Source organism: Gopherus flavomarginatus, chromosome 8 (genome assembly GCF_025201925.1).
Source record: "Gopherus flavomarginatus isolate rGopFla2 chromosome 8, rGopFla2.mat.asm, whole genome shotgun sequence".
Taxonomy (NCBI): Eukaryota; Metazoa; Chordata; order Testudines; family Testudinidae; genus Gopherus; species Gopherus flavomarginatus.
In genome coordinates this window covers 24,357,038-24,382,675 of record NC_066624.1, presented here as the reverse complement: position 1 = coordinate 24,382,675, position 25,638 = coordinate 24,357,038, and the positions used below count along the sequence as shown (strand labels likewise).

Sequence of the window (25,638 nt, the reverse complement as noted above, 5' to 3'; positions counted from 1 at the left end):
GTCTTTTTTTCTTTCTTCTTGCTGTAACACTCCTCTGAACTGGTCTACTCAGACAGTGTAACTAACATATGCTATTAAAGGCAAAGCTGGCAATCTCTGATTCCAACAAAGACAGTAAATATACAGTGAAATCAAAGGCCTGTGTTATCCCTTTCCAAACTGTTTAATCTTTTGCTTCGGCTTTGATACAGCTTAGAATGCAAATACATACAAAAAGCTTCAAAACCTGGAAAACACTGAAATCCTAATAAATCTTTAATTGTTCTTGGTGTGTCCTTGATATTAAAGCATTTAGCCAGTTTTTGTTTGATCTGTAGATGAGTAAAATATCAGCAAACAGTGTATATTTGTCTTCTCTCATTAATAAGTTTCAAGTTAAGAGCAAAGAAGTCAACAAGTTGGAAGCTCATTGAAAGAAATCTCTCCAGCAGGGCTGCCTTATGCTGTGCTGATGATAATAGAAAATATTGAATGTGTCTGTACTGTGAAGTATTGCCAGAGCTGTCATTGTGTGTATTTGAGAGTAGTTTATGGAACTGGCTGGAGAAAGAAGAAATAGATATGGAAAATATAAGGTGGCCCCCAACTTTGATGGGCCCATCATTTTTTTTCATGGTAGTATTATATTGTACAATGAATTTTGACACTATTGCATTGTTCCTACGTAAAGAGGCCAAACTAATTCTCACCATCCAGTTCTGTGTCAACTCTTCAATCTCTAGGAAAGGAAGAAAAAGTTTGAGAAGGACGGTGAGAAGTTTTATTCCATGCTGGATCGCCATTTGCATTTATCATCTAAGAAGAAAGAGTCCCAGTTACAGGAGGCAAGTGTGAAATTTTCCTTAAAAGTTTCTGTTTCTTGGAGTCTAGAAGAAGTAATAGCAGGTACATTGGACTCCTGTCCAATACACAGCTCTTTCAATAATGAAAGATTAAATCTACGTAGCATTCCTTTTGATGAGAATGGTTCATCGAGACTCAACTTCTCTCTCACTCCAGGGGTAGTCATTTCAGATCAAGTTTGAAACACATTGACAAGGCAGTGTAGGGAAGCTGGTGTAATCCCTGCTTACACATATGTCTCTGGTGCAGAGGTGGGCAGACTACGGCCCGTGGGCCACATTCGGCCCACAGGACCCTCCTGCCCGGCCCCTGAGCTCCTGCCCTGGGAGACTCGCCCGCGGCCCCTCCCCTGCTGTTCCCCTTCCCCTGCAGCCTCAGCTCGCTCCGCCACTGGCGCAACACTGGGCGGCAGGGCTGCGAACTCCTGGGGCAGCACAGCTACAGAGCCCGGGTTTGATGGGGTGATGGGGGGTAGTCAGGTGCAGGGGTTCCAGGGGCGGTCAGGGGAAAGGGGGCAGGGGTCCCGTGGGGGGCGAGGAGCTGTCAGAGAATGGGGGGGTTGGATGGGGCAGGAGTTCTGGGGGGGGTGTCAGGGCATGAAAATCAGGGAGGGGGGGGTGGGCCATGCCTGGCTGTTTGGGGAGGCACAGCTGCCCCTAACGGGCCCTCTATACAATTTCCGAAACCTGGTGGGTCCCTCAGGACAAAAAGTTTGCCCGCCTCTGCTCTAGTGGCTAGATGTCTCTCTGGCCCTCTAGTGGCTAGATTTGAGTCTGCTGCTGCCTCAGCTAACTCATTTGGTCCTTTAGCTCAAACCAAAGAGACCTGCTGCTTTTAGACCTGGTGTCAATGCTCCATGGGTGTGTGAGCAGGGACACTCTTACGCTTGCATTCTCTGTGCCGGTCCTGTACTGGTTCTGTGCTTAGATAGGGAACTGCAGTTTGCAGGTCTCTCAGTCTGGCACCTTTCACAAAAACTAATGCCCTTAAAGAAAAGCCTTATTCCTTGCAGAGTGGCACTAAGCTCTGAATTCATGTGAGCGTATGGGAGGCAGCTAGGAGAAATTCTAGTGGGAAATGTGACCAATGTTCCAGTCAGATATGGCCCCCATAAAGCATTCAAAACCTGGGGTGGTTTCTTTTGTGGCTTGAGGAGTAATAGCTATCACTTGCAGGCAAATATACAGACACCACTAAAGAATTATTATTCTTTTATGTATTTTTTTTTCCATCCCCCTCTCATGCAGGCTGACTTACAGGTTAATAAAGAGAGACACAATTTCTTTGAGTCGTCCCTGGAGTATGTGTACCAGATCCAGGAAGTGCAGGAGAGCAAGAAGTTCAGTATCGTGGAGCCAGTAAGTGCCTCCTTTTTATCATCACATTCTCACATTTATTGACTTGCCCATGTGAGCAAGAAGGGGTGGGAAATAGTCAAATTGGATCCTGTCCTCCTAACATTCCACATAGGTCCCTGTGATGAGGCAAAGCCAAACGTACAGAGTTAGCAATCTGTTGTTTTGCTACCTCTGCTGCTGCTTCATGAAGATAAAGAACAGTGAGGTCTTCTTTTAGCTCTGAAAGTGAAATGTGCTTAACAAGCCAGACTCTGGAGATTGCTACAGATTGCTAAGGATTGCCCCATTCACCTTGCACATGGTGAGAAGTCGTAGCCCTTGAAGAGTGACACTAAAGGGAGAGATGCCTTCTGACCCAGCTGCCTGCTGTGGTACAGGCCTGTTTGGTGCAGGCTCATCACTTTAACAGGGAGCCTGTAGATCACAGCTCACTGTGCTGGTTGAATGAATAGCTGTACCTCGGAGCAGGACCTCCTCTAGGTAAGTGTCCATAAGGAGGTACTCTCCATAGAACAGATTGTGTATTCATTGTTGTTCCAATGCAATCTTTCATTACTGGTAGTGTTTTACTGAGACAGGCAATACACATCCATAGGATCATAGCTGTCATTTGTGGTGGCACAAACGTCCCATGGCTCTGGGGGGCTGTTGTGGCCAGTGAACTACGTCCCCATCTGCCCCCAGGCTTGTGGGAGAATGAAAATGCCCCTCTTTCTGTGATCCTGCTTACAGCATAACAGGGTAGGCCGTGTGGATATGGCCTGTGTCTGAGCTAATATGAGCATTGTACGATCAGGTGATGCTATGAGGCATATGTATAGATTACACTTTTTTAAAAAAATCACTATCTGAGCAATTCCTAATATTTTCACTGTCAGAGCACTGGGTACAAATTCAATCTGCATTGGGTTCCTCTCACCTGAATGTATATTTTATTTTATGGCTGCTAATAATTCTGTTTGATTTAATTAAAACTGTTCTCTTGCCACCTTTTGCCTGATTTAATACTATTGTCTTTCACACAAAGGCTAATCCATCATCTTTCCTTTCTGCGCAGGTGTTGGCCTTTCTTCACAGCCTCTTTACATACAACAACCTGACAGTCGAACTCACACAGGACTTCCTCCCTTATAAACAGCAGCTTCAGCTCAGCCTACAGAATGTAAGTTCCTGTCCAGCTGCACACACACTCTCATATGCACACTCTGTGTCCTGCCGTGCATCTAAATGCCTCTGGCATAAAAACCTTTCCCATACAGGGTGGACAACCCTTGTTTGCTTTCTGGGAGGGACACAAAAATGCTCTTTCCTTCATAAAAATGTCTTCTGTCCATAAATTCCTTTCTTCCTAGCAAGAACAGCCTACAGGTGCTACTACAGCATATATCATAAATTTAAGGCCAGAAGGGACTACTGTGATCGTGTACTCTGACCATCTGCATAAGACAGCCCATAGAATTTCACACAGTAATTTCTCTATCAAACCCATCGACTTGTGGTTGCGGTAGGGTATATCTTTTAGAAAGGCATCCAATCCCGATTTTAAAGATTTAATGTGACGGAGAATCTACCACAGCCCTTGTAGGCTGTGAAAATGGTTAATTACACTATAAAAAGATTTGTACCCTTACATGGCCAACATTCATAGCCTCAGGAACAAGAGCTGTAAGGTTGTGCCAAACCCAGTGTGCTTTTGAATCCCTTCGAATTGCTTTACATGAGTTAAAAATAATTGATTTTTATTTTATTTGGAGAGGTGACATGATTGTGTATTAATGAAATGGTAGAAATGCAAATGAAAACTTTGCAAACATTCTTAATGTGCACGATTATTTTTATCACAGGGCTTGAGCCAGTGCCCCAAGTTAATGTGTTTGTTGCAAACTATGTGTACTCTGTAATGATAACTCAAAGCAGGAGTTCAGGTGCCTCATCTTTCTGGCATTAAAATGTTCTGTTGTGATCTCTTCATATTAAAGAACAAAAAGCTACCCTCGATCGTGACACGTTATGTTCCTCAGCCACCATGTCACCAGCTCCATGCATATAATGTTTAACCCTGGTCACTGACCATTGTGAGCCAACTTTTCTGCTAGCTTCAGGGCTTAGGGTTTTTTGATGCTGTCTTTTCAATGTGCCACTGATCATTCCCACAAAAGTGGGTGTGTGGCATTTTGTGCATGCTGACAATGCATTTTTGAGTGCCCATTGGAAATTTGGGGGCCAGCTACCAGATTTGTTTGCCCATGTTCAAGCATCATTCTTTTGTTCTCTCACCAGACGAGGAATCACTTTTCCAGCACACGAGAGGAGTTGGAAGACCTGAAGAAAAGGATGAAAGAAGCTCCTCTGACCTGCAAGCTACCCGGGAAGCCAACCATAGAGGGTTATCTGTACACTCAGGAGAAATGTAATGGCCTGTGTGCTCATGTGTATACATTAAACAAGTGTAGGGTCCAGCTGTAGGCTGTAATGCTTGCCTAGTTTTGAATCCGACTCTAAGCTTCATTCAGCTTGAAGCCAGGAGTCTATTTATATAGCTATTATAGCCATGGGGATGTTTGTATGGGTGTGCCTTAGCTGTTGGGTGTGCTAGTCACTGAGCCAGAAGCAAGTGGGTTCATATCTCCCATCCACCTTGTACCTACTGCCTTACATACCCGATCATGATCCAGAGCTAGCTGGAAATGCAGTGCAATCTTGGTGTTGGTGTGGCAGGCACTGTTACTGATGCCATCTTTTGGCTGAGACATGTTTTCAAGATGCTAATTGCCTTTTCTCTGGTGACTGTCTGGGTGAGATTTAATAATCCATTTTATGAGACTGAGGCTCGGAGAATTGAAATTCAGCCATTCGTTACCGGAATAAGCTTGGTATCCTGATCAATATTCTCTTGCTTAATAAGAAAGGTTTCAGTGCCCATCTATCTGAGTCTGAGCTACAGAATGGCTGCAGTACCACCCCCTGTCTCTAACTTGCTGCTTCATCCAGTGGCTGGAGTCTAAAGCTTGAGTCTTAAGTGCTGGAGTCCAAATCTATTCTATTCTTTCCTTTTCTATCAAGATTATACTACATCCACTAATAGTTCAGTTGAGGCTGTAAATTATATTTTGCAGAGAAAGTCCATATCAAGCTCCTAATGTTAATTTGATAGAGACACTGTGGGTGTTGAACCCCTTCCATTCCCTCCAGATATTCTTTCACCCTACTTTTGGCATTGAGGGTTTGAGTGAGTGTTAGTAACCCTAACCCTTGTCCAAATAAACAATCTGATATATTAAAAGGGTTGCAAGAGCAGATGTCCGGGGCAGGCATACAGATGAAAAGGCCTAGGTATATTTTCTGCCTTTGGGATTGTGAGAAAGAGAATAACAATTCAGTTCCAGACATAACTGAGACAGATAAGCTGTTATTTTATTTAGCCACTGCTCCTGTGGGAACATGGCACTTCATGTGTCTGAAACATAGTAGTTCGTGTACTCTGAAAGACAGAAGAGCTGTTACATATAGCATGTTGGTCAAAGCACATTCCTTTCCTTTGTTCTTATAGATGTTCATATTCACAACCTTCAAGTATGTAATGCACCAATATTTATAATGCAAGTGTCACTTCCATCTCACATGCCTTTCTTCCGAACAGGTCATACAGCGACTCCAACTGTTGCATGAGTTGTAATATTCTCACCTATTGTATATGATCTGGTCTCTAGTTGCTAGGATAAAAGCCTATTACTTACTGACCGCTAGTAGTTGACTGGGGCCAGTATTGAAGGCTGGGGTTCAATCCCCTGCTGACAGTCACTGTTTGTATGTGCATGTGGCAGTGGGTTAGTTATACACCTCTACCCCGATATAACACAATTCGATATAACACGAATTCAGATATAACACGGTAAAGCAGTGCTTGGGGCAGGCGGGGCTGCGCGCTCTGGCGGATCAAAGCACGTTTGATATAACGTGGTTTCACCTGTAACGCAGTAAGATTTTTTGGCTCCCGAGGACAGCGTTATGTAGGGGTAGAGGTGTATAAGCACAAACAATGACAACTCTGCAATCTCAGGTCAGATTCCTACAAGGTAGTTACTATGCAGGATATTGGGTTGGGGCTGCCAGTTCGGTAAATGTCTCATTTGATATATTTATGTAAACAGAGCAAATATTGGCTGCTCATAGAAGACTATCAACAAGTCTTATGTTTAAAAAAACCACACATACGCATACACAGTCATTTGAGACCACAAGGAAATTTTGTACATTCCTGCATGATAACGAACTATATTTATTGCCTTTAAATTCGTTTCTTATGAATTGGTTAAAGAAAAAAACCAAGATATTTGAAATAGTTCAATTAGTTCTTTTGGGGGGAAAAGATTTGAGGCATGTCAGGAACAGCGTGCTTCAATTAAGATAATGGAAGAAGAGTGGAAAATTAAATTGTGGTGTAACATAAATGTAGATGTAAGATGATATTTTAATGTGTTATTGTGTTTATTCTGTCAACAAAAAGTTGTCAGTAAGGAAAAAAACAGTAGTGTCCATTCAAAAACAAACAAACGTATTGCCCACTCCTCATCCCCCGGAATGTTGCCTGTGTACTTTGTGGCCTAGATTTGCCAGTCCTGTTTGGTTTGCCACGTCAGAGTCACACAAATGCCCTTTCATCAGCTTTTCCTTCTGAGGAGGCTGGTGCTAACATTTACCCAGTGCTTACTTTCCTCCCTCGTTGCTGCTGCTTCTGTCACTGGCAATGCTGCAAATAGAGCTCCATGTTTTCCTGTGTGTCCATACAGCACCTGGCACAACAAGGCTGTGATGGTCAAGTGCATCACTGTTTCAGGCTGCAGGATATAATGATGCACTTGACCATTATTATTACTGTTTATTATTTATATTGAGGTAATGCCTGTGAGCCCCAATCAGGATCAGAGCTCTGTTGTGCCGGGTACTGTGTAAACACGCAGGAAAACATAGTTCCTTGCCCCGAAGAGTGGGCAATAAAACTAATTCATGCTGTCTATTGACTCTTGACTATCTTTGTGTTTTTGTAGGGGCACTGGGCATATCTTGGGTGAAATATTATTGCCAGTATGAGAAGGAGTCAAAGATGCTAAGGATGACTCCAGTGGAGCAGAAGTCTGGAGCTAAGCAAGTGAGTGGATTCCCTATAAGAGAGAGCTCTGCAACCACTGACAGTCAGCAGGTTCTGCCTCATTTCCTTCTATTCTGGCTTGTTTCTTCTTTGAGGAAGTACAAGTATAAATATCTATATAACAGGTACATTCCATCCCTGTTGTATGAAGCAGCGATGTACACAATTCCAGTTCTTAAAAAGTATTGCTAGTTAATTTAAGTGCTGGATTGACACCTCTGGAGATGGAAAGCTTCTTTGTAGCCACAGAACAGATATGCCACGGACATACAAGGAGAGCTTCCCCCAGCTACACACACACAATTCCTTGAGTACTGCTGATCTGTAGGAAGCACCCTTGCAAGGGAAAAGTAGTCTACTTTCAATGGCCTGGATCGGACATGGCTCCTCTGCTGAGATCACTAGCATCAGTGCCCATGAATTCCAGTCGTGGTTCACTTAAAGCCACTGCATCTGCCCATCAAGCAGGGATTTGATGCTCCAGTCTCAAGCCTTTCTCAGTCATTGCTCGCCTTTCTACATACCCTATTAGCTATTCCCTTCTGCATGTAATTTACATGTTGATCAGTCATAGAACTTAAGCCACTTTGTTCCTCACCTATGAATTTGGGCAGTGTTTGCATCATACCTAGAGTTCCTTGGGCTTTGCAGCACAGGCAGGCTTGCATGTTTTCTCTGGCAAACCAGTTGTGAACACATGGCATTTTCTTTTGAAGAGACAACCTGACTTGAACTGATGCCTCTGATGATTGTTGACAGTACTTGAATTAGCAAGGTTATTTGAATGGCTCCATAATGCCCCCTCTCTGTCTGCTCCTGTTAAAGGACCCTTTGGTTCAGGGTTATGGATTCCTCTCTTCAGGAATTAGTTGCTAAGTAAATTGAAGATGTACAGTGGGTGGGAGCAGTCAGGGGTTGGGGTTTAGCATCTTTACACCATGCTGTAAAACAACAGTCTTGGGATCTTTTTTCATCCTTCTCACAGATTTTTCAGTAGGTGCTTCAGCTGCTGTCTGTCAGTCTTCTACTGCTGCTCACTGTGAAATAAAGGGTGTAGGCTGCAAGGCTTGATAGACAATGGCTGGCCACAGTGCAACCAATGAGTCCAACAAAATCTATGGAATTCTTCTGCAATACAGCTCCCGTCCATCCTCATCATTGCATGGAGTTGCAGCCCATGGAGACTTCAAATCATAGCATGAAATTCTCCAATCTGAGACTTCATAATTCCTGCTCTTTGGCTAATTGCCTGTTGCAGCAGTAAAATAATTTTTTTCTGGAAACCCCTAGAAGTATGAAGTCATCCAAACATATTGACTAGATGGAACTGTTGACATACACTATGTAAATATATGTGGCAGAATAATGTTAAAGCATGTAGGGGCTTGTAATAATACAGATTAATATCCCTTTCAAACTTATACAGCCCATTGTGTCAGTAACATGTGTTCTCAGGGATCCCTTGGTAACCCCTGGCATAACAGACCAATACAGCTTCAAAGGGAACCATATAGTGAGCGCTCTTAAAAACCCACCAAAAGGCTTACAGTAGACACATAATGATAGATAACCAGGGAGAAGGAAAAGGCTGTGGAAGGTTATCAATAGTTGTGTTCCCTTTGGTTCTTTTCACTGTTTATCCAGAGTATATAAATACAGATGCCAGCTGTTGATGGGGAATTCATTCCAGATTTGTGCATCTGTGGCTAGCTTCTCATGGGTTTCAAAAGTTACTGACGCTTGACTTCATGGTTTCTGTAAAGTCATAAAGACCCCGGGTTGGGGCTATAAACAGGCTGCAATTTACTTTTGCCAGCTGGTAATTAAAACCTAGGGCCAAGGCCTGCCCCCTACAACACAATTGCTGTAAATGAGTGTGAAATTTGCCCATAAAGTTTTATCCACTTAAATTGTTTTCAAAGGTGTTTCAAAAAGCTGTCTGGGTCATTATTGCTGCTGTTGGTAATTTGATACTTTATATGATGGTAGCACCCATGAACCCCAATCAGGTGATAAAGAAGAGCCCTGTGTTTGTCTCTCTCACCAACAGAAGTTGGTCCAATAAAAGATATTACTTCATCCACCTTGTCTCTCTACTATCCTGGGACCAACATGGCTACAGAATTCCTCCTCTAAGAGTGTCCATTTTAAGCAACCTTTCTGCCACAAGGCATATTGAAAGAATAGTTGCTAGGATTTTTAGCACCAATTCACACTGTAATCCCATGAAGCTCATTATTAATTGATATTGTATGAAGGAAGTCTGTTCTAGGAAGCTGTTGATCTCTGTCTTGGTTGCTGCTTTGTAGAATGTTGGGAGGGATCATCTGCTTTCATGTTACAAGTGCCATCTGATTAGCAAGGCTGATATTGGGATTACACAGTCACTCCTGATGTTTCAACAGACCGTGTGGCATTGCTTTCCATCTGAGGAACCCGAGAAGTCTAATCCCTACTGTAGGCACTTTTTGAAATTTTGGCTTTAAATGTCTGTCTCTTTCTAGGGCACCTCAGACTTGACACTGAAGTCCTGTGTAAGGAGGAAGACTGATTCTATAGACAAGAGGTTTTGTTTTGATATTGAGACGAATGAAAGGTGAGCCAGAGTGATTGCTACTTTCTCTGTTATTGCAGTTTTGAAAATAATATGCCACTTTCTTGGCGTTTGTGAGGGTATGTTTGTTCTGAATAGTCTAAAATCTGTTTTGTATGGGCAGGAAGATTATGCACCGGGGGCAGTGCTATCCTTCCTTGCTACAATCTTCATGCCTGATCTGAAGCCCATTCAAATCAATGGACATCTTTCTGTTAAATTCAGTGGGCTTTTTATGGGGCCTTCTAATACTGTGAAAGGATGAGCACCTTCTGTGAGAACTTGAGGGCCCTGAACGCCCAATGTCTTCAACCAGCATGAGACCCTCATATTTTCCGATGTATCTTTCCCCCAATATATATATTGCCAGTTGTACAGCTGGAGATTCTCTCCATGGGTTATTTTTCACTTTACTCACTGGGAGTCTGATCCTGTTCCCACTGAACTCTCTGAGGGTGCTAACTAATTACCATGGGAGCAGAATCAGCCCATAGATGAATGAATGCTGGGATGTCACACATGTGCTGTGGAAGTCTTGGTATCTGCTTAAGCCACAACAAAGGAGAAAGCGCTAAACTGCAGATTACTTTTATCAGATCCTATTTTACCAGAGAAGGACACCCTGCTCAGACATATAAAACAAAAGGCAAACATTTGTCACTCTTTCAGCCTTTGACATTCCCACTTAATTCCAGAATGCAGACTGATTTCTCCCGTTCCTGAATTAATTCTCTTGTGCCTGCAGTAATGCTGAGTGTTATTAATTTAGGCATTTGGAGCAGTAGGTTGCAAATTATCTTGAACTTTGAAAAGCAGTGACATGAATAGGGTGAGACTGACTCAAGTAAATTTCAGGGATTGTGAGTTTCTGAGGTTGTGGCAAGCCTGGTGTTTCCATAGTTTGTGCATATTGGAAGATTGTGGAGAGTAATACTATGCAGTGTTTTGAAAGGTATAGCAATGAGCCAAGCCTTTCAGTCCTTACTTGGTATGGTACGGCATCTAACCTGCAAAAAGGTGGAGGAAGACTGAAGTGTAGCCCACTAATAATAATAATACATAGTTTGTTTAATGACAGCACCAGGGGTTAACGTAGAGACATATTTAGTGACTGTGTCATATCCTCAGAAGTTTGTAGCAGCCACACTTCTTGAACCTCTGGCCAGTTCCTTACCACAGTGATGAGAGATGTGTTGGGGAGGTCTCCCCCAGAACAGGACAATGAGCCAGCCCTTTATGTTAGTGGATAGGCCGTACAGTGCAGTGCTGTGTTTGACAGTATAGCATGACGTGAAATAAAGTTGCACACTCCGATTTTTCTTAGGAATCTGATCTATTAGGAAACAGGTAACATTTCATCATGTTAGAATCATTTGTCTGCTGCCTAAGAAATCTACAAATAAGGTGGCAATTAGATAGGAACACATGGACCAAAATCTACCCTCTGTTACATTGACCCCAGTTGACTGGGTGTAGCCGAGCAGAATTTGACCCACTCTGTCATGCACCAAAGTCTTTTATCATTTGGCTCACTGAATTTTTCACTTGGGTGAATGCTGCACAGGGATCTCTATATCTATAGCATGTTCAGTCATACTAGAGACCCCGGTACCTATCTCTTCCCTGACCATTTTCCTTGTGTCTTTTTCTGTATTATGGTGCTAATGAGTGGTGAATAAGGACATCAGAGTTTCTCACCTGAAGCCGAGAGGGATCTCTCTGAAGTGCTTGGAGAAGGGGAGAGGAACAGTTAGCCTGACTCAGACTGAAATGATTTTTCAGAAACCCCATGACTTTACAGTGGCAACAACTGAAAAGACATCAGAAAATGTGCTAGGCTGATAGCTACGAGAACCAGATGGGAGAGGGAGTGTCTGGACACGTTAGGCTGCAGGATTAAGTCACTGCAGATAAATGTACAAAGACACAGTGTGAATTAGATGATTTAGGGACCTGCTTTGCCAGTGTGTTCAGCACGTGTGTAACTTACATTTTTTATGATAAACATATGCTTTAGAAATACTATACATAGATAGGTAATTGGAATGATGTATGAACTTCCTTAAAGTGCTGACTTCCTTAAAGTGTACTGACTTCCTTAAAGTGCCCCCTGCACTCACTCTTGCTGAGTATTTAAGTGGTCTCCAGAAGCATAAAACTCTGTAAATCTTGGATGAAATTCCTTTGTATCTTTAAAAAAAAATCCTTTGCTTTAATTCTCTGGACAGGGTTGGGACTATCACATTGCAAGCACTTTCAGAAGCTAATAGACGGCTATGGATGGAGGCCATGGATGGAAAGGAGCCAGTGAGTATTCAAAGAATTATTGTCTGATTTATAGATGTGCTGTTTAGTGGTGTAATTTCACACAGATGAAGAGTGTATTGATAGGTCAGTTTGGAGAGCTCACCTTTTCAGGTGTTCTCATGAGATTAGGTATATAATGATCAACATCACTATCATTGTGTGGTCCATAACAGAGGTGTCAATTTAGCAAGTAGGTATGTACAAATAGATTTCACAGTGTCATTCCAGGGACTGTTACCACATTGCCCTGTCCACTTGTATCCTTTGATATTTGAGTTCTGCTGTTTAGATTGGCATCAGTTGGACCCCATAAAAATGTGACTTGCAGGCATAGAGAAGTAAAGCTGAATCTTTCAGTGTTTCTGTTGCTCAGACAAATAGCTCTCAGATCTGTCTGAAGTAATTTTGGTTTTGCCTGCATAATATTCCTGCTTGTAAGTCTCTTGTCTGAAGTTGTGGCAACCCATGTGCATGTGTGAGAGAGAGTGAGACACACACACCAGAAATTTTCCAATACTTTCTGTGTTCCTTCATTGGTTTCCTTACTTTAATCCAAGCCCAGTATAAATGTTACTATTAGAAAGAATTTCCTGTAAACAGAGAATTCTATGTGCAATATAGCAAAATATGTTTCTTGCTGTTTCCCCATGCCCCATTGACTGCTCCTTTTCCCTAAGCGGCCTGTTGGAGTTATCCAATATCTCTGTAAAAAGACTGGCACCTAACTCTGTGCTCAGAGACCTTGTGTTGGACAGAGTAACTCAGAGCTGTCTTGATGGGGCTGAGTGTGTGGGGATTGGAGCATATCAGATAGGCTGCTAGGTGCCCCTTACAGAACCTGCTCATTGCTGTAAAGAAGTGATGCACGTGGGCGTTTAATGTGAAATGCCTGTATTGATGTTTTTCTGGATCCCACACACTGAATTGCATAGTCTGGAAATACATAATCAAAGGAATGACAAGCTAGCAGTAATAATTAGAACTTTTTGTCCTGGCAAATTCAGGAGCATCTCTCGTTATATCAAGGGCTTTGTTAAAAAATAATGCAGAGTCCCAGACCTGCACTGTTCTAAATGTCTAGTGCCTCTTTCTATTCTTCTGAACAAATGACTAGTCTTATTGTTAAAGTAACTGACTGGAAGTTGAAAGAAAGTGGTTCTTCCTGATTCTGCCATTAACTATTTGGGCAAGTCACTTTTTACTTCTCTGTGCTTCTGTTTTTCATCTCTAAACTATGGGATGATACCACCCCACCTGCCTCCCAGCAAGGTTCTGAGGCTTAATTCAAGAGGTGGTTGAATAATTAATTGCTCGTTAATTATCCTCTGAATTTAAACATTTTTATGGATCATAGATCACTCATGAACCAATCCCAATTTTTGTGAATTTAGTTATTCCCAAAATAATTCATATGAACAAGTTTTAATCTACACAATTGTTTATTTGCAAACTATTCTCATCAACTGTTTGTGCTGTGTGGTCAGGGGCAGGTCTAGGCATTTTGCCGCCCCAAACACAGTAGGCAGGATGCCTTTGGCAGCTTGCCTGCGGAGGGTCCGCTGGTCCCACGGCTTTGGCAGACCTTCTGCAGGCCCGCCTGCGGGAGGTCCTCTGAAGCCGTGGGACCAGCGGACCCTCCGCAGGCAAGCCATGGAAGGCAGCCTGCCTGCCGCCCTTGCGGCGCTGGCAGAGAACCCCCCACGCCTTGCCGCCTCAAGCACGCGCTTGGCGTGCTGGGGCTTGGAGCCGCCCCTGTGTGTGGTTGATCGCCTATGTCACATGATACTGGTTCTATTACAGCAGTGGTTCTCATCCTTTTCAGCCTACTGGACCCCTTTCAGGAGTCTGATTTGTCTTGCGCACCCCAAATTTCACCTCACTTAAAAACTACTTGCTCACACACTCAGACATAAAAATATGAAAGTGCTGCAGCACACTGTTACTGAAAAATTGCTCATTTTCTCATTTTTACTATATAATTATAAAATCAATTGAAATATAACTATTCTACTTACATTTCAGTGTATAGTATATAGAGCAGTATGAACAAGTTATTGTCTGTATGAAATTTTAGTACTGACTTCACTAGTGCTTTTTATGTAGCCTGTTGTAAAACTAGGCAAATATCTAGATGGATCCCCTGCAAGATCTCTGCATACCCCAGGGTATGCGTAACCCTGGTTGAGAACCACTGTACTACATGACTGGCTGACTAAAATGTTCTGAAACAGGAGAATAACAAATAATAAGTAATGTGAAACAAGTAGTGAGCAGCCAAAGCTTGTGTTTCCTGTGTGAATATGGGTGCGTGACTGTGCACTCACCTCTCATGAGCGCCCCCTGTCAGATGGGTGTGAATCTGCACTCTCTCTCTTTTCGCGGTGCCCCGTCAGCTGTTGCCCTTGTCAGGCGGGTCTTCAGTGGCTCATTCACTGGTACATGCTATCAACCTGTGAACAAACCCCTTCCAGGGAAAAAGGTCCAAGAGGACCTGTCCCTGTGCCTTTGACAGTCTCTTTAGCCCTGTCTCTGGGCTCAGTCCTCAGCCCTTCTGAACTAGCTTTAAGTTCCTGTCTGCTTTGGTATAGAGCAGGGCCCCCAGGGCTTTCTCCCTGGAGACTTCACTTGGTCCTCTAAACAAGTCTTATCCCCTCCTTGGGGCTTAGGCCACCCTGCCAGTGGCCAGTGGGGGGACCCGGGCCAACCCATTACTTCAGATCCCAACCCAGGGACCCTATAAATAGCAGCCACGTGCTGCTTCCTATAATAGTTGCTGCTGCTTTTTCCTGGGCCACTTCCCATGTAGCCTTACCTCAGGGCTGAAGTTCTTCCTCATGGAATATCAATGTCAACAGAACCCATCTTCTGGGTCTTCCTTGAACTCCAGCAAAGAGCACCTTCATTGCTCCTCTGGTCCCTGTCAGGAACTGATCTGCTCAAGCCCTGCAGCTCCTTTTATCTGAGCCTGTTGAGCTCTAATTGGCTGCTTCCTTGCCGCCTTTTTAGGGAGGCCTGGAAGACCCACCTTTACTTCTCCTTTTCTGGGGTGTGGTGTGGTAGGACTGTGAGGCCTCAAAGGGTCCAGTACACCTTGTCACAGGGTGTCCATGTGAAGAATAGTAATTCCTTTACCTTTCCTGTGGACAAAGAGAAAGCAGTTTGTGTGAATATATGCAAATATTGAATAATAAGAAGTATGACCATAGTCATATTGGACAGCTGTTCAGAATTCAAGCAACTTCCAGTATTCAATGACTGCAGTGTAATTTGTTATTGGATGCAAGGGGTTTTGATCTTCTGTGAGGGAAGGTGCTATAGAAGTGCATGATGTTGTTATTAAAGTGTGTAAATCATGTTATTAGTATAATGGTGAAGAAAGCAATTTATTGATATTCTGTGTAAATGTAATTGTGCCGAGCTGTACAGCTTCCAGACCTAATTTTTACTAAGAGACAAAGGATCTTTGTGTTTAGCGTGGAAGGGTGTGTCCAAGAGAAACAGGTGCCCCAGTGAAACTACAACACCTTTCTCGAATATAGGGTTGTATACTGTTTAGTACTTTGTTTTTGAGTGCAAAGTATTAAACAATATTGTATGTCTGTGACTTGCTTTCCCTGGCTGTATTCTTGGACAGTAATTCTCAGCTCGTGCCTGGTTTTGCTTTTGTTTCTCTCTCTTCTTCTTTAGATCTACCACAGTCCCATCACAAAACAGGAAGAAAGTGAGTAATTCATGGTTCTATTCTGCTGAAATATTAACGATCTGATTTGTACTGATGTTGTATAATATATTAGTTTGCAACTGTGCACATCTTTGCTGGATGCTGGATGGACTGTATCTCACACCCATTTGCGTCCTCCTTGGTTCCCTCAACTCAGTGCACAAGTGGACCAAAAGATCTCTTGGGTCTCTGCTCCAGGGGGAGGGATGATGAGTACCCTCAGGTCTCAATGAGAGTTGAGGGTGATCAGCACCTTGCAAGATAAGGCCCTTAGCTCCCTAAGTGGTGGAGGAATTTGCACTACATTTCAACCTACCTAGAAAAATGCAGATTTCAAATTTAGAATGGAGCTCTCAATCTTTGAGGTTCAAGTTCTAGTTGGCTGTCACCGAAACTTGAGTTCTGGGCTGCTGTGCGACTTCTTTAATTTTATCCCCTTAGTTGCGATTGAAGTCAGACAAGAATAGCTTTCAAATAAGAATATTTGCTTTCAAAGCACAGGCATCCATTTAGTGAAAACTACATGGTATTAACATTAAATTTCCACTTAAAATATGATTTCAGTTAACTGGAGAAAAGAGTTTCATGAAACATGAAAAAGTGTTATAAATGTTAAACAAAAGAATAAAAAGTTTTTAGGGGTTTCTTGAAACGCCACACCCCATTAGGTTCGCCCATCTCTCTTTATCAGAGCTAGGTTGTGAGTGCTGTCTCTGACCCTGCACATGTTTAATAAGTTGAATCTGCACATGCCCACAGCTCACGACAGCTGTCTCTATCTTGCTAAAATGTTATCCCTCTTAGCTTTCCCCTCTTCATTTCATATTCATTTAGTAATGTCAAGTCCTTCCAACCATACTGCCTCCAATATCTCAGTACATTGGACTGGAAAGCTATGTGGATTTATTACTCAGGTACCCTCAATAAGTACTGAAAAATCTGCATTCTGCCTGTGGTGGCTGACTTGACCAGTCAGTTACTCAGAGCTGGGGAGCACTTTCTTAAACCACTTTATCCTAATTAGTGTGCAGTTAGGATTGAAGTCTCTCCTTCAGACCGATCTGTTATCATTGGGCAGTGCTGAGGCACGATCCTTCTAGCTCTGTAATACAAATTTAGTCAGATAAACCCTATGTTTTAATAATTTGGAATCAGAGATATTATCAATTGAGACTGCACAGCTCACTGCAATCTAGGCACTGAATCTCTGCTAACATTTGTTTTGGCCCTACCTGGAAGCTGGTCTATCTGAAGTTTCCAGTAAGAATGCTCTGAGCAGGGAGGCTCCTTATAACTGACCTGCTGGCAGGCGTGGGGTATCTGCAGGTAACTGATTCACCCAAGTTCTCCCTAGAAAGTTTGTGCCAGGATTAGAGCTGGTTTAGATTTTGGGTGTGGAAATTTTCCCCAGAGAGCAATACAAATTTGTCAAAAAACAATTTTTCTTCACATCAAAATGTCACTTCTCATGAAACAATTTGGTTTACCTGCATGAACATTTGAAACAAGAGTATTCATTTTGATTTAAAATGTTTGCTTTTGAAAACGAAAAACCATTTTAAGTTGAAACAAAATTTTTTGTTTAATTTCTAAGCGTTGAGTCAAAACCAAAATTTGTAGTTGGAATTTGGTTCAAAAACTCTTGCAGCTTTAAAAATAATTGAATGCAGATTTTATTTTTATTAGTATTTCTTGCCAGAAAAATTTTGGTTTCCTGACTAGCTCTAGCCATGATTTGAATTCCTCAGGACAAATTTTGCTTCTGATCTGAAGGATGATATGCAGAGCCCCATCCCTCTGCCTAATAAAAACACATTAAACACATTTGAGAGAAGTTCAAAATATCTGTTTGCAACAGACAGGAAGCTGTTTCAGTGTAAGAAGCCATTGATCAATCACATAAACACATACGTGGCCTTATCCTGTGAGCCTTATTACATAAGTAATCCTACTGAAGTCTGTGGAAGAATTAGTGAGTAAAGGTCATCCATTTGAGTCAAGTTGCAGGACTCGTTCCTGTAAGGAACTAAGGGGCCTGATTCAGTGCCCACTGAAGTAAATGGAAAGAGTCTGGTTCACTTCAGTGGGTTTTGGATTAATCCAAAGCAAACAACTTTTCCACCGGTCCGCTGTTTGAAGCCTCCAAGGAAGACCCTGAGATAACCTATTGGTTAATCAGTGGGGAGAAAAACCTGCCTTCTCCTTAACCTATATGGTATCTAAGTAGAATCCTGTTATTTTCTGCAATCTAGCAAAGTAGATAAAGAATATATGGAAGTTTGTGTGTTCTTTTGATTTGGCAGAGGTTGGACTGCGGATTTTGCTATACTCCGGAAGCCACAGATCAGCTCTTGCCAGGCAGAAATTCATGTGTGGTTGAACTCTCCAAATTATAGTTTTATTAAAAAATCCAAAAGCCTGCTGTTAAAGCAATTTCAAGGGGGGGGGGAGGAGGAGAATAAGTGGAAATGAAGAATTCCTGGCCAGATTCTTAAAAATCTGGGTGTGCTTTTGCACAAGTTCCCTCACTACATATGCATGCAAACCCCTTAATATAGGTGCACCAGATGGGCATGCATGCACAGACCCTGACTTACACCCACACAGGAAGGTGTTTGCATACTAAAGTGTGTGTGTGGGGGAGGAATTTGAAATGTTCCTAACAATGTAGCAAACTTGTTGCAAGGTGTAATGCCTGCAGTAACTTGACATCTGTTTGGGTTTTCCACCAGTAATTGCATGTTGACATTCAGGCACCTAACTTTACTTCCCTTTTTTTGAAATAGTGGAGCTGAATGAGGTTGGCTTTAAGTTTGTAAGGAAATGCATCAATGCAGTAGAGACCAAAGGTAAGATCTCAGTACTGCATCTGGAAATGATTTGCTTTTTTGATATTTAATTTCTTGAATGGCATTTGATTGCACTGTGATTTCGCTAATATATAGCAATGGGATCTAAAAATCACAGAATCATAAAAATGTGGGCTGGAAGAGACCTTGGAAAGTCATCAAGTCCAGCCGCCTGTGCTGAGGCAGGACCATCCCTGACAGATGTTTGTCTAATCTGTTCTTACAAACCTCCAGTGAATAGGATTCCACAGCCTACTTTGGAAGCCTATTCCACAGCTTAACTACATTTATAGTTAAAAAGTTTTTCCTAATATCCAATCTATATCTCCCTTGCTGCATATAAAGCCCGTTTTTTTTCTTGTCCTACCTTTGGTAGATATGAAGAACAATTGACCACAGTCCTTTTGGTAACAGCCCCTAACATATTTGAAGACTGTTATCATGTTCCTCCTCAGTCTTCTTTTCTCAAGACTAAACATGCCTAGTTTTTTTAACCTTTCCTCATAGGTCATATTTTCTAAACCTTTTATCAAAGACTCATGTCACAGGATAAAGACAATGCCTACAAAACAGTAGAAACCTTATCCCCCCAGTACAACATTTGCAGGAGCAAACTCTCGTCAAGGTTGAGTCCTTGCTTTCATTTTGTTTTCACTCACTTGTGAATTTCTCAGAAATTTTCCTTTGGGGCTGAAACATCACATGCTTGGTAGTAGGCCAAAGGTGAACAGGTTACAAAATATTTCAGGCAATTTTGTGTTTGGAGAATATCTTAAAGAATTATTCAGAGTATGTTTTTCACAAAACAAATATGTGGGGTGAGATTTTCAAAGGTTTCTGCAGGATTTTAACCACACAACTCCCTCTAAAATGAATGAGAGTAGTTTGATAGATCTTCCACTCTGCTCTGAAAATTCCATGCTGAATAACCACCAACTTCCTTAACAGCGTAAGTAGAGCTGTGCAAATAGTATAAACACACTTCCAAATATTAGTCCAGACTTCAAAAGAACTTGCTTTGACTGTAGGCACTTTCTGTGACTTTTCTAGCAAACTAGTTTACTGATAAAAAAATGTTGAGGGATAAATAGCAGGGTCCCCCAAAGAGCTGAACTGGGACCAGTGCTGTTGAACATACTCATAAATGATCTGGAAAACGGGCTAAGCAGTGAGGTGGCAAAGTTTGCAGATGACACAAAACTACTCAAGATAGTTAAGTCCAAAGCTGACTGAGATGAGTTCCAAAGGGATCTTGCAAAACTGAGTGACTGGGCAACAAAATGGCAGATGAAATTCAGTGTTGATAAATGCAAAGTAATGCACATTGGAAAACATAATCCCAACTGTACATACAAAATGATGGAGTCTAATTTATCTGTTACCACTCATGAAAGAGATCTTGGATTCATCATGTGTAGTTCTCTGAAAACATCTACTCAATGTGCAGCAACAGTCAAAAAAGCTAACAGTGTTAAGAACTATTAGGAAAGGGATAGATAATATGGCAGATAACATCATAATGCCGCTATATAAATCTGTAATATTCCCACATCTTGAATACTATGTGCAGTTCTGGTCACCTCATCTCAAAAAAGATATATTAGAATTGGCAAAAGCACAGAGAAGGGCCACAAAAATTATTAGGAACAGCTTCCATATGAGGAGAGATTAAAAAGACTGGGATTGTTCAATTTAGGAAAGAAAGGGGAGGAATATTATAGAGCTCTATGAAATCATGAGTGGTGTGGAGAAAGTAAATAAGGAGGTGGTTATTTATACCTTCACATACACAAGAACCAAAGATCACCTAATGAAATTAATAGGCAGCAGGTTAAAAACAAACACATTGTCAATTTGTGGAGCTCCTTGCCAGGAGATGTGAACATCAAAAGCATAACTGAGTTAAAGAAAGAGTTAGATAAATTCATGGAGGATAGGTCCATCAGTGGCTGTTAGCCAAGATGGTCAGGGGTGCGAGCCTATACTTTGGTTATCACTAAACCTCCAACTGCCAGAAGCTTGGACCAGACAACAGGGGATGGATCATTCAGTAATTTGCCCTGTTCTGTTCATTCCCTCTGAAGTATCTAGCACCAGCCACTGTTGGAAGACAGGATACTGGGCTAGATGGACCATTGGTCTGACCCAGTATGGCCGTTCTTATGTTCGTAATGTTTCCAGAAATAGCAGATTTTAAGCAAATATTGCAGACCTTTCCAAAAGAGAATTTCAGATTTGTGATTGAGAGTAATCATCCCTGAAATCTAATTCTCACAGTGGCACTGATATAGTCAAGGAACAGAAATATACTGTGTGATTTTTGTGTCCAGTCAGAACAGTTCCAATTTCGAATACTGAATATTTGCAACCAGTTATTCAGTTATTAACTACTGTACAAGAATTGTGTGCCGAAGTGATTTGGTGAATCATTTTGTCTAACAAAGTCCAGGTTAACATGAGGTATTCATGGGCAATTTTTTGAAAATGATTTCTTCTGCATAATACACTCAGGTCTTCATCTAAGTGCTGTCAATCTATTGCAGGCCTGGGGACAGCCTGTGATGTGCTTACGACAGTAGGTGGCGCTGTTTAATGTCTACAACCATGAAAAGACACTAGATTAATTCTTTTCTTCATCCTTCTGCGCAGGGATCACTACCGAGGGAGTGTACCGAACAGTTGGCAGCAATATCCAGGTGCAGAAGTTGCTGAATGCCTTCTTTGGTAGGAATAACCAGGTCTTGGATGACGGGACTGTAATTTTTTAGTACTGTAAGGCAAGACAAGAAAGACTAGATTCCACAGTGAAATGAACCCCTACATACTGTCAGGTATAGCTAGGGTGACCAGTCCTGATTTTTATAGAGACAGTCCTGATTTTTGGGTCTTTTTCTTATACAGGCTCCTACTACTGCTACCCCCGTCCCGATTTTTCACACTTGCTATCTGGTCACCTGAGGTATAGCCTCTCTCCTCTCTCACCCTGGTCTTCTCCACCAGTCTTTCTGATGTGTACTTTCCCTTCTTTTCTGACTTCTTCTCCAACTCAGTCTCTCGTCTCTCCCTTTAAGCTAAAATGTTGCCAATTTTACCTGCATTCTCAAACTAAGAAGCAAAGATAACAGATAACAGTAAAGTGGAAGTGGACTAGCTTGTGCAGCATGAGATGACCCTGTAGAGTGCAAATAGATCCCAAAACAGAGAGACCATTGCTAATTGCCAAACAGACTCTCTTCCCCCATAGATCACAGATTATTAGGGTTGGAAGGGACCTCCAGAGATCCTCTAGTCCAACCTCCTGCTCAAAGCAGGACCCATCCCCAAATGGCCCCCTCAAGGATTGAGCTCAGAACCCTGGGTTTAGCAGGCCAATGCTCAAACCACTGAGCTATCCCTCCCCCCTAGTGTTAGGTCCTGATTCTCATTTACATGAAGGTCCCTTTATTCCTCTCTGGCAGGGTAAATGGGCCTTGGAGGAAATGAGAATTAGATCAAAGGGCTGAGTCTCCCCCTGTTTACATCAGTTTTATACTGGTGTAATCCACTGGAGTTGCTCCCAATCTATTGCAGTGTGAGAGCAGAATTTAGACCTAAGTGTGATAAGAATTTTTACTGCTTTTCTAGGTCTTGCTGTTTACAAAGCACTGCACAGTATTATTTTCATTTATAAGATGCACATATTGTCAGCTTCTAGGTGCATTTACAATAAAAGAGCCACCAAATGCATCCACTAGCCATTGTTAGCACAAACAAAATAACTGCCCTTCCCCCAGAACTCCACCCCAAAACATCCTCCACATCCTCAGACAAAGCTGAGTAAACAGAATCCTCGCAGCACGCCATGAAAGTCAACAACATGGGGCTGTGTTCGGCCGGAAATGGGGAATGCCCTCCAGAGTCAAGGGCTCTGCTCTAGGAATGTCCTGGTCCCAGACCCTGATGTACAAACTGGTGGACAGTCAGTTCAAGCATTGTAGGACAGAGGTGGAGCTAAGATAGCCAAGATGCAAACCATTCTGGATGGCTTGTCTGGCGGGAAAGACTGCATAAAGCTGGAACACAGGACAAGAGGAGTGTTCCTGGTGAATATCCACCTGACCAGCATGTAAGCCTCTGACCACTGCCCTCTGAGTAGATACCTAGTATAAATACACTATTCAAAGGCTGCTCTTATTTTGATTGTTGTTGTTTATTTTTATTAAAACAATGGACTGTTTGTTATGTCCTCACATGGTTGAACTGGATTTCCATACAGCTGGAACATCAGATACATCTAGTCACACTTTCCTGATAATTTATTAGGTTGGATGAAGCTTTTAAATATCTCATGTTTTCCAGCATCCCAATAAATAGTTCCGTGTTTTTCTATTCCACCCCTGGGGGTGGTTTCTCTTTTGCAAATTTACACTGGATTGGTTGAACACTTTGTCCTCACTCCTTGTACAGAAATCGTCATTTTGGTCAGAGTGGAAATTCCTGCAGCAAAAAATAATGATATCTAAGAGTGGTGAGCCATTTGGATTTCTCACCCAACCTTTGTTTCTTGTTAAATCATGTAACTTAAATCATGTAACTTATATCTCCTAACCTGCCTTCCCCAAAACCAAATCCTTAATTTTATGGTGCCACAGAAATTTTGTGGGCATCCAGGTAACCTGGACATGAGCAAAGTGTTCTTTAGTCTTTTCTGCTCTTCATTATCCTCCATGTTTCTGCCTACATGTAGATTCCATGAAGCAGAATTTTTCAGGGAAGCCTAAAGGGGAAGTAACTAGGAGTAATGGGGTGAAACTGAGCAAATGAAATTTTAAGTGGAACACAAGGAAATTTATCCAAACACTGAGGTTTGATAGAAAGTTTCGTTTTAGAGGACTTAAGCAGTGGGGCTTCCACCACTTCCCTTTAGAGCAGTAGTGGGCAACCTCTGGCCTGCGTCAGGCCCTCGCCGTGCAAATGTAAACAAGCGCTCTGGCAGCCTACCAGCAGATTACCCCGACAGGCCACAGATTGCCCACCACTGCTTTAAAGCAGTGGTTCTCAAACTTTTGTACTGGTGACCCCTTTCATATAGCAAGCCTCTGAGTGTGACTCCCCCTTATAAACTAAAAACACTTTTTTAATATATATATATTTAACACCATTATAAATGCAGGAGGCAAAGTGGGGTTTCGGGTGGGCTGACAGCTCGCGACCCCCCATGTAATAACGTCCTGACCCCCTGAGGAGTCCTGACCTCCAGTTTGAGAACCCCTGCTTTAAAGGATAGGCCACAAAGCTGTGGAGAACACACAGTACAGAATAATACTTCATTGGCTAGGGCAGGGGTTGGCAACCTCTGGCACGCAGCTCGCCAGGGTAAGTACCCTGGCAGGCCGGGCCAGTTTGTTTACCTACCGCGTCGGCAGGTTCAGCTGATCACGGCTCCCACTGGCCGCGATTCGCCGTCCCAGGCCAATGGGGGCAGCGGGAAGCCACGGCCAGCGCATCCTGCGCCGCTTTCTGCTGCCCCCATTGGCCTAGGATAAAATGCTTTTGAGGGAAAAAACCTATCTAAGGATAGTTTTATTAAGATACATTATAGCTCAAAGATATCTCATAATATAATGGTGATTATAAATTCTAATTCTATAGTATGAGACCATATATTCATGTAATGTTTAAGAAAAGTTTTGTAAATGAGTTCCAATAGTTCATGGATTAGGGACCCAATCTTATGGGGTTCCAGGGGCTTTTGTATAGATTATTTAAGTTAATCATTCTATCTACCCAATGGTACTCAGTGCTCAGTCTAGAAGATACCATCAGAGATTCTTAGTTTTGCAGTTCTCAAGCTGGATTTGTGTCTCCAGAGATAAACATGCTTGTTAACAGCAAAAATGGTTTTAAATAAATAAATAGTATGTAGAGGTGAGAAATAACAGCCCTCAACCTTATTGTCCCTCTGCAAATTTCTGTACACAGAGTCAATCCCTTTTCTCTCTCTTTAAAAGTGCAAAGTTTCAAAAAGTTCAATGAACAGAAGATTGTTGGTGGCGGAATAGATGTGGATAAGGAGTAGAAGTCTGGAGATAAATGTGAGAAGGGAGGGACAGGCAGTAGAAACAAAAGTGAAACTGTTTGAGCAGCTTATTCCAAAAGTCTTGAGGTCTTTCTGAGTGTAGCCTTCATTGATTTGAGATCTACCATACCATTCTCTCACTAGAAGGGAAAACCTATAATGGCAGCAGGCCATAAAAGAGACCCAGTTTGGGAATATTTTAATGAAGTTCCTCTACCTGTGGGTAAGACAGGCATGTGTGCAAAATGCAAACAGTGCAACAAAGAAATGCAAGGCCTGGTTGCCTGAATGAAACAACATCATGAGAAGTGTTCCTTCTCAGGAGGAAGCTGCATTGAAGATGATGAAAGGAACATGTCTGAACATTCAGGATCTTCAGGTTGGTAAACTTTTTTATTTCATACTTCTTTCTTAAGGACTGCCTGTCTTCCTTCTGAACTATTCTTGAATTCTCATATTTAAGCAAAAAATATACTTGTTACTCTATGGTACTATCATTTTAGATGCAGTTGTGATAAAAAATAAATAGCTGAAATAGGCAGATATTCCTTTTACAATTTGAACTTTAAAGTAGTAATGAGTGTCAGTGAATGCAATGAGTAATACTAAATGAGCAGCATGGTGATAATTAAATAACTACATTGACTTATTTTGTTTAGGAGAATCCATCCTCAACATACAGGATTCTGAAGATTATCCACCTTCAAGATCACCATCATTTTCTATAGTTTCAGAGTTATCTGCCAATGATAATGTTTCA

General features: G+C 42.1%; 1 protein-coding gene across 5 annotated transcripts in view; it reads left to right on the top strand.

Moving 5' to 3' along the window:
• The window catches only part of OPHN1 (oligophrenin 1), a 125,099-nt gene that overhangs the window by 76,592 nt on the left and 22,869 nt on the right, over window positions 1-25,638 (top strand). For all 5 annotated transcript variants that reach the window (XM_050964635.1, XM_050964633.1, XM_050964634.1 and 2 more), the window contains 10 exons: window positions 723-824; window positions 2,091-2,201; window positions 3,259-3,363; window positions 4,482-4,611; window positions 7,250-7,350; window positions 9,855-9,946; window positions 12,172-12,250; window positions 15,938-15,971; window positions 18,758-18,820; window positions 21,470-21,544. In XM_050964635.1, coding sequence (XP_050820592.1) covers window positions 723-824; window positions 2,091-2,201; window positions 3,259-3,363; window positions 4,482-4,611; window positions 7,250-7,350; window positions 9,855-9,946; window positions 12,172-12,250; window positions 15,938-15,971; window positions 18,758-18,820; window positions 21,470-21,544 — 892 coding nt within the window. The remainder of the gene's footprint in view (window positions 1-722; window positions 825-2,090; window positions 2,202-3,258; window positions 3,364-4,481; window positions 4,612-7,249; window positions 7,351-9,854; window positions 9,947-12,171; window positions 12,251-15,937; window positions 15,972-18,757; window positions 18,821-21,469; window positions 21,545-25,638) is intronic.